The sequence below is a fragment of the Perkinsus marinus genome (assembly GCF_000006405.1).
Source record: "Perkinsus marinus ATCC 50983 genomic scaffold scf_1104296969616, whole genome shotgun sequence".
NCBI lineage: Eukaryota > Perkinsozoa > Perkinsida > Perkinsidae > Perkinsus > Perkinsus marinus.
In genome coordinates this window covers 1-8,946 of record NW_003202759.1, presented here as the reverse complement: position 1 = coordinate 8,946, position 8,946 = coordinate 1, and the positions used below count along the sequence as shown (strand labels likewise).

Here is an 8,946-nt window from a genome sequence, read left to right as displayed (position 1 = left end):
CAACACAACTGTATTGCGCTATTAATGCTTTTATGCTACTTGTTCATTTTACTGGACGATTGCTTGCGAAAATGGGATCCTTCCCCTATGAATAACGATGTTGCTGCCGACGGCCGCCTCCATGGGAAATATGATGGTAAATTACCCTGGAGGCGCAATTTTAACACGTGTATGCTAAGAACATGTGGAGAAAACTTTTTTGATTTTGATAAAAGATTTTGTTAGTCCAAAACGAGAAAATGTTGTAACTTCGGTAGTTCGACGATCAGGAATCTGAAAGAGATGAGTGTCCGATGTTTGACCGTTATCGTTACCATAGTCAACTTCTTCGTTACCGTACATACCAACACAACTCTGTTGATAATCTCCAGGGAGAGATTTTTTTGTGGAAACAGAATTATGCACGTATGACATGGTAGATTATACGAGTCACAAGTGAAACGTTCATCAACCTTAACCAGTCAACCAAGTAAACAGAGCCCGCAGAGACACGGGCGGAACAATGGTACGTAGTATTAGCTATACTACAGTGCGAAGGTTAAGGAATTCACCATCAACTACGATGCCGCCACAAGACCCTCCCGCTCTCTTGAAGCACGGCTTGGCTGAGTTCGTCCAGAATGTCGTGGTTGCAAGCTTCATACTTCACAGTATATGATTTGCGTCAGGAAGACAGGCCTGAGACAAAAAGGAAGCAACGTATTCATCTTCGGCATTCCTAAGGTTCAAGCAAAACTCCAAAACGCACTCGCTCAATTTCAAGAGCCGCTTCCTACACTTACCGTCAGCGACTAACTTATCTACTTGAATACCTGACGGCCTTATCCCCGCCGCTCTTCTGGCATCATTCAAAAGTACGCAGTTTTCCACTAGATGGAGCGTGCAGCCGTCTGGATTACCACATGGACAACTGGGGGATGGCCTCAACCGTAGTAGATAGCGTAGATGCGGCGTCGGTAATTGCCCGGTCACGAGTGCCATTAGCGCTGGCGATGTCTCAGTTTACGATATCTCGCAAACTTTAAAGCTGCTGAGAAGGTACTGAACATAGAGCGCACAGTGGAACCCAAGGTTTCTCTGGTGGTATTCCACCATGTGCTCGCGGCCTCCGATAATTGGTCACAAATCAAGCTTTCAGTGTGAGTTCTAGACCTAGAGTTCTAGAGTTGTAGATAGTTGCAAGAAGTTCGTCGACGGCCATAGCTGATGGATCTTCTCCATCTAGTCTCTTCAATGTATCTTGTAAGTCCACCAGCTCTCCGATATCTGGGGTCGTATTCGCCCAGTAGCTCTTTTGCTTTCTCAGGTCGCGTAGGGCCGACGCAAGACTTGGAGAGATGGATCTCAGAGATTTCCCTCCAACCATTCGAGGGGGAGTTGTTTGAAATGCGGTGTCCTTTGACGATATGCCGGACGGCGGAGGGGGCACTTCAGCGCCACTGGCAACAGGTTCGCCGTCTCCAATAGCCCGGGCTCAGTTACAAAATAGCAAAGGAGCAAATAGCAAAAAAGTGCCAATTAGCTGGAATGTACATTTCCTGCGGCTTTTGCTGTTGTGCTAGTGTGTAAAAACGCTATGGCTGATATACAGAAGAGCAAAATAGCAAAATACACTTTAGATATACGCAAGTTTGCCGTTTTGTATAACAGAAACTGCTCGAATGAATATCGTTTGCTTGTTTATATTTCAGAAAGTTGCTACAATGTATAAAAGTTGCCGCTATGTGAAGTGCTACTATGTAACAAAATTGAGCAATTTTGCTCAAAGAAAGGGCAAACCAATGAATTGCTCCTACTATTGAGCAAATTGCTACTTTTCAGAGGAGCAATTTGCCGCTTGACGAATGGGCAACCCCGCAATGGAACAAATTTTTGCTGTTCTACTATGGGAAGAAGAAATTGAAATTTCGCACGCGAGAGTCGAACCTTGGTGGTTTGTTGGTGATTGTGTTGAGCATTGCATTATAGTCATTGCAGTTCGCACATTGTCACAGAAGGGACCGGGAGCGCCGGCAAGAGATTCTCGAGCAACTCAGGAAGCTCAAAGAGAGAACTCGTAGTAGTGTCAGAAGTAGTGATGGGGGAGATACTGGTGGTATTGAGATTGTGGATTGAAACTTTCGCTATGCTCTGTATTATGTTCGCAAGTAGAGGATTTGTGCTCACATGGTAGTTCGTATTGGGCGGAATCACTCGTACTGAGTGATCCGAGATCACTTATTTGGATCAACATGGATCACTCATCTGCAGTGTAGTGCTGTATTGCAGGCACCCCAGTGGTGCCCATGCGAGATGTCGTGGCTTTCATACTCGCATCCTGATCCCTACGTGGCCTATTGCATGCGAACCAATATGCTCTTCCGTAGTCTGAGCAAATACTGGTCATTGCAGAAAGATGCCCCCCGCGAAAATCGAAATTATCGAGGAAAGGGGCAGGCTGGCTTAGCACTCCGCATTGTTGGCTTACTCCGGCGCAGAACAAGTTCTCCCGAGGTACCAGATGTGATGAGATAGTGCGAAAGAACTCGCCTAACAACAATGCTATTCCATTGGTGAAGGAGTATGAGAGCCACGCGGCAAAGGAATTGCAGCACAAGCGGTCGAAAGAGGACGAGCGTGAGGAATCGAAGTAGTTTCTCCCATCACTGGAGACTAGCGACCATGTACGCACTCGCAGTAAGGTAGGCACCTCAGTGGTGCTCACCTGTTGTAGCTGCTACAAGTAGCTGTCTCGGTGATTGGTAGAGGAAAATTTGCACGTTCCTCAATATGCTTCTCATGCAATCCCTAAAAGTAATTCTACGAAGGCACTCTAGTGGTGCCCGGGAGTGAATATTGTGTGCGGGGGGCTGTAGAGTTCATATTTAGTAATTCTGTCCGTGTTGCGTTACCCCTGTACAATCCTTCGACACCTCTGCACAGTCCATAATAATAGCTCCACGAAAGCACTCTGATGAGTGCCACTGCCCATGAATGAACGTTTCTCGTGTAGAATGTCAAAGTTGCCCGTAATACTTACCTAATGCCCACTTAAGGATTCAACTTCTGAGTATTGTTGAGTCGTCAATACGTACGTACCATGTTTTTGGTATTCAGCATTGATCATAACTCGCGCTGACTTCAGAGTGAATGATATATCTCACTAGAGTGCTATCACGCTTTGATTCGGTACTAAGTGAGACACGAGGTGTGACACCTCTGATCGATACTTAGTAACTTACTAATAGTAAGTGGACAGGGCATGAACATGCACCAAAATGGATATAAGACGCTATACCATAATCGAACGAGAAATGCTATCCTATAACTATGTTTGCTCGATTGTATATTGCTCGTATGAGTAATGCAAAAGGGCAATTTTGCTAATAACGCTAACAGAGACGCAGTTTGAGCGAGCGAGCAAAACGCTAGTATATATTCCCGCAGGGCGTAAGTTACAAGAGAGCAAATAGCCGAAACATAAAAGTAGCGCAGCGTTGTAACATACCGGCAACTGCCAGGTTGTATATTCCATGCAGGAACATCACACAAGAGCCAACCTGAAAAGGTGCCAGACTACATAATTACAACGCGAAACATATTAAACAGCAAATGAGCACAACTTGCCAAAATAACGAAAACGTGCGGGCGAAGCACACTTAGGCAAAAGTGCCAGCGCGTAAAACACCCCGGGGGAATATACAATGCAGCAAGGAGCAAAAGAGAGCGGCTTGCTGGAAAACACTTGTGAATTTGCTTCTTTCAACATTTGGTTGCTAAAACCTATACCAGAAATTGCTAGGTTGTAAATGTGGTTGCTACTTTGTAACCGAGAAAGCAACACATACAAAAGAGCAAAAAAGTGAGACCGTCAGGAATTATAGCATTAGGCAAATTTGCAATATTAGCAAAAAGTTGCGATTGCCGGATTGTATTCCACCGGTCTGGAAGACGCAGAGGATCTCATCTCTGCCCATGTGAATCGCCACCCTGTTCATGTTGCTAGAGGAGTGACTCACAGCATCGCGGAGTACCTATGCAAGGGCGATGATATTTAGCTGAATCGCATTCTTGCCTGCGTAGCCCAGCGGTTTGACAGGAACGTCGGCGAGGTAATGGTATCGTTCGCACTCTTCGTAAGAGGTCTCTTCCCAAATGATGGCTGCAACGACAGCGAATTTGCTGAAATGGTAGGGCTTATATAGGATAAGAGTCTAGAGGTAGATACATTTCTTAGGATATACATCAATTCTCATCAATGTTCCTCGAATGTCATGCGCATCAGTTCGTTCGCATTCTACTCGCTCATAATGTCCATCGGAGTCGCTATGAGGATTCGAGAGCGAGACTGCTCAGATGTCTTGAAAACCCATACGCCATCAGACATACGACAGCGGCAGGATTCGAACCTGCGCAGGCGGAGCTTAATGGATTTCAAGTCCATCTCCTTAACCACTCGGACACGCTGTCTGGAAGTTTCGAAAAATCTCATCTCTCCCGATGAGAATCGCCGCCCTGTGCATGATGCTAGGGGAGTGCCTCACAGCATCGCGGAGTACCTCTGCAAGGGCGATGATATTTAGCTGACTCGCATCCTTGCGTACGTAGCCCAACGCTTTGACAAGAACGTCGGCGAAGTAATGACATCTCTCGCACTCTTCATATGAGGTCTCTTCCCCAATGAGAGCTGCGACGACAGCGAATCCGCTGAAATGGTAGGGGTTATATAGGATAAGAGTCTAGAGGTTTTTTTTGGGAAACAGTCAATTATCACGATAACATAATACACCCAGCCATGCAAAACAACAAATCGTCTTAATCTGTCTTAAAGAGTCTAGAGGTAGATACATTTTTTGGGATATACATCAGTTCTCATCAATGTTCCTCAAATGTCATGCGCTTTGGTTAGTTCGCAACCTACTTATTCCTAATGTTCATCAGAATCGCTATAAGGATTCGAAGCCGAGGCTGCTCAGATGTCTCGAAAACCCATACGCCATCAGACATACGACAGCGGCAGGATTCGAACCTGCGCAGGCAGAGCCTAATGAATGTCGAGTCCATCTACTTAACCACTCGGACATGCTGTCTGGAAGACGCAGAGGATCTCATCTCTGCCCATGAGAATCGCCACCCTGTTCATGTTGCTAGAGGAGTGACTCACAGCATCGCGGAATACCTATGCAAGGGCGATGATATCTAGCTGAATCGCATTCTTGCCTGCGTAGCCCAGCGGTTTGACAGGAACGTCGGCGAAGTAATGGTATCGTTCGCACTCTTCGTAAGAGGTCTCTTCCCAAATGACGGCTGCAACGACAGCGAATTCGCTGAAATGATAGGGCTTATATAGGAAAAGAGTCTAGAGGTAGATACATTTTTTGGGATATACATCAATTCTCATCAATGTTCCTCAAATGTCATGCGCATCAGTTCGTTCGCATCCTACTCGGTCATAATGTCCATCAGAATCGCTATAAGGATTCGAAGGCGGGGCTTTTCAGATGTCTCGAAAACCTATACGTCGTCAAACGTGCGACAGCGGCAGGATTCGAACCTGCGCAGGCGGAGCCTAATGGATTTCAAGTCCATCTCCTTAACCACTCGGACACGCTGTCTGGAAATTTCGGAAAATCTCATCTCTCCCGATGAGAGTCGCCGCCCTGTTCATGTTGCTAGGGGAGTGCCTCACAGCATCGCGGAGTACCTCTGCAAGGGCAATGATATTTAGCTGACTCGCATCCTTGCGTACGTAGCCCAACGCTTTGACAAGAACGTCGGCGAAGTAATGACATCGTTCGCACTCTTCATATGAGGTATCTTCCCAAATGACGGCTGCAACGACAGCGAATCCGCTGAAATGGTAGGGCTTATATAGGATAAGAGTCTAGAGGTAGATACATTTTTTGGGATATAAATCAATTCTCATCAATGTTCCTCAAATGTCATGCGCTTTGGTTAATTCGCAACCTACTTATTCCTAATGTTCATCAGAATCGCTATAAGGATTCGAAGGCGAGGCTGCTCAGATGTCTTGAAAACCCAAACGGCATCAGACATACGACAGCGGCAGGATTCGAACCTGCGCAGGCATAGCCTAGTGGATTTCGAGTCCACCTCCTTAACCACTCGGACACGCTGTCTGGAAGACGCAGAGGATCTCATCTCTGCCCATGTGAATCGCCACCCTGTTCATGTTGCTAGAGGAGTGACTCACAGCATCGCGGAGTACCTATGCAAGGGCGATGATATTTAGCTGAATCGCATTCTTGCCTGCGTAGCCCAGCGGTTTGACAGGAACGTCGGCGAGGTAATGGTATCGTTCGCACTCTTCGTAAGAGGTCTCTTCCCAAATGATGGCTGCAACGACAGCGAATTTGCTGAAATGGTAGGGCTTATATAGGATAAGAGTCTAGAGGTAGATACATTTCTTAGGATATACATCAATTCTCATCAATGTTCCTCAAATGTCATGCGCATCAGTTCGTTCGCATTCTACTCGCTCATAATGTCCATCGGAGTCGCTATGAGGATTCGAGAGCGAGACTGCTCAGATGTCTTGAAAACCCATACGCCATCAGACATACGACAGCGGCAGGATTCGAACCTGCGCAGGCAGAGCTTAATGGATTTCAAGTCCATCTCCTTAACCACTCGGACACGCTGTCTGGAAGTTTCGAAAAATCTCATCTCTCCCGATGAGAATCGCCGCCCTGTCCATGATGCTAGGGGAGTGCCTCACAGCATCGCGGAGTACCTCTGCAAGGGCGATGATATTTAGCTGGCTCGCATCCTTGCGTACGTAGCCCAACGCTTTGACAAGAACGTCGGCGAAGTAATGACATCGTTCGCACTCTTCATATGAGGTCTCTTCCCGAATGACGGCTGCAACGACAGCGAATCCGCTGAAATGGTAGGGCTTATATAGGATAAGAGTCTAGAGGTTTTTTTTGGGAAACAGTCAATTATCACGATAACATAATACACCCAGCCATGCAAAACAACAAATCGTCTTAATCTGTCTTAAAGAGTCTAGAGGTAGATACATTTTTTGGGATATACATCAGTTCTCATCAATGTTCCTCAAATGTCATGCGCTTTGGTTAGTTCGCAACCTACTTATTCCTAATGTTCATCAGAATCGCTATAAGGATTCGAAGCCGAGGCTGCTCAGATGTCTCGAAAACCCAAACGCCATCAGACATACGACAGCGGCAGGATTCGAACCTGCGCAGGCATAGCCTAGTGGATTTCGAGTCCACCTCCTTAACCACTCGGACACGCTGTCTGGAAGACGCAGAGGATCTCATCTCTGCCCATGTGAATCGCCACCCTGTTCATGTTGCTAGAGGAGTGACTCACAGCATCGCGGAATACCTATGCAAGGGCGATGATATCCAGCTAATCGCATTCTTGCCTGCGTAGCCCAGCGGTTTGACAGGAACGTCGGCGAAGTAATGGTATCGTTCGCACTCTTCGTAAGAGGTCTCTTCCCAAATGACGGCTGCAACGACAGCGAATTCGCTGAAATGATAGGGCTTATATAGGATAAGAGTCTAGAGGTAGATACATTTTTTGGGATATACATCAATTCTCATCAATGTTCCTCAAATGTCATGCGCATCAGTTCGTTCGCATCTACTCGGTCATAATGTCCATCAGAATCGCTATAAGGATTCGAAGGCGGGGCTTTCAGATGTCTCGAAAACCTATACGTCGTCAAACGTGCGACAGCGGCAGGATTCGAAGTGCGCAGGCGGAGCCTAATGGATTTCAAGTCCATCTCCTTAACCACTCGGACACGCTGTCTGGAAATTTCGGAAAATCTCATCTCTCCCGATGAGAGTCGCCGCCCTGTTCATGTTGCTAGGGGAGTGCCTCACAGCATCGCGGAGTACCTCTGCAAGGGCAATGATATTTAGCTGACTCGCATCCTTGCGTACGTAGCCCAACGCTTTGACAAGAACGTCGGCGAAGTAATGACATCGTTCGCACTCTTCATATGAGGTATCTTCCCAAATGACGGCTGCAACGACAGCGAATCCGCTGAAATGGTAGGGCTTATATAGGATAAGAGTCTAGAGGTAGATACATTTTTTGGGATATAAATCAATTCTCATCAATGTTCCTCAAATGTCATGCGCTTTGGTTAATTCGCAACCTACTTATTCCTAATGTTCATCAGAATCGCTATAAGGATTCGAAGGCGAGGCTGCTCAGATGTCTTGAAAACCCAAACGGCATCAGACATACGACAGCGGCAGGATTCGAACCTGCGCAGGCATAGCCTAGTGGATTTCGAGTCCACCTCCTTAACCACTCGGACACGCTGTCTGGAAGACGCAGAGGATCTCATCTCTGCCCATGAGAATCGCCACCCTGTTCATGTTGCTAGGGGAGTGGCTCACAGCATCGCGGAGCACCTCAGCAAGGACGATGATATTTAGCTGACTCGCATTCTCGCATACGTAGCCCAGCGCTTTGACAAGAACGTCGGCGTAGTAATGGTATCGTTCGCACTCTTCGTAAGAGGTCTCTTCCCAAATGATGGCTGCAACGACAGCGAATTCGCTGAAATGGTAGGGCTTATATAGGATAAGAGTCTAGAGGTAGATACATTTTTTGGGATATACATCAATTCTTATCAATGTTCCGCAAACGTCATGCGCATCAGCTCGTTCGCATCCTACTCGTTCATAATGTCCATCAGAGTCGCTATGAGGATTCGGAAGCGAGACTGCTCAGATGTCTTGAAAACCCATACGCCATCAGACATACGACAGCGGCAGGATTCGAACCTGCGCAGGCATAACCTAGTGGATTTCGAGTCCACTTCCTTAACCACTCGGACACACTGTCTGAAAGATGTAGAGCATCTCAGCTCTCCCCATGAGAATCGCCACCCTGTTCATGTTGCTAGGGGAGTGACTCACAGCGTCGCGAAGTACCCCCGCAAGGACGATGATATTT

General features: G+C 46.9%; 1 protein-coding gene and 9 non-coding genes across 10 annotated transcripts; 1 reads left to right on the top strand and 9 right to left on the bottom strand.

Moving 5' to 3' along the window:
* Positions 1-2,477: 2,477 nt before the first annotated feature.
* Positions 2,478-2,633, top strand: Pmar_PMAR019795 (hypothetical protein; the record flags this gene model as incomplete). Its single annotated transcript, XM_002767882.1, has 1 exon — positions 2,478-2,633. A coding segment is annotated over one exon (156 nt), but the record flags the coding sequence as incomplete, so codon positions are not given.
* A 1,734-nt stretch (positions 2,634-4,367) lies between these two features.
* Positions 4,368-4,449, bottom strand: Pmar_PMAR019794. Its single transcript has one exon. It is a non-coding gene; the product is annotated as a tRNA-Ser (tRNA).
* A 538-nt stretch (positions 4,450-4,987) lies between these two features.
* Pmar_PMAR019793 lies at positions 4,988-5,069 on the bottom strand. The gene has a single exon. It is a non-coding gene; the product is annotated as a tRNA-Ser (tRNA).
* Positions 5,070-5,512: 443 nt separating this feature from the next.
* Positions 5,513-5,594, bottom strand: Pmar_PMAR019792. Its single transcript has one exon. It is a non-coding gene; the product is annotated as a tRNA-Ser (tRNA).
* Positions 5,595-6,037: 443 nt separating this feature from the next.
* On the bottom strand, positions 6,038-6,119 carry Pmar_PMAR019791. The gene has a single exon. It is a non-coding gene; the product is annotated as a tRNA-Ser (tRNA).
* Positions 6,120-6,562: 443 nt separating this feature from the next.
* Pmar_PMAR019790 lies at positions 6,563-6,644 on the bottom strand. The gene has a single exon. It is a non-coding gene; the product is annotated as a tRNA-Ser (tRNA).
* Positions 6,645-7,182: 538 nt separating this feature from the next.
* On the bottom strand, positions 7,183-7,264 carry Pmar_PMAR019789. The gene has a single exon. It is a non-coding gene; the product is annotated as a tRNA-Ser (tRNA).
* Positions 7,265-7,704: 440 nt separating this feature from the next.
* Pmar_PMAR019788 lies at positions 7,705-7,785 on the bottom strand. Its single transcript has one exon. It is a non-coding gene; the product is annotated as a tRNA-Ser (tRNA).
* Positions 7,786-8,228: 443 nt separating this feature from the next.
* Positions 8,229-8,310, bottom strand: Pmar_PMAR019787. The gene has a single exon. It is a non-coding gene; the product is annotated as a tRNA-Ser (tRNA).
* A 443-nt stretch (positions 8,311-8,753) lies between these two features.
* On the bottom strand, positions 8,754-8,835 carry Pmar_PMAR019786. The gene has a single exon. It is a non-coding gene; the product is annotated as a tRNA-Ser (tRNA).
* Positions 8,836-8,946: the final 111 nt, after the last annotated feature.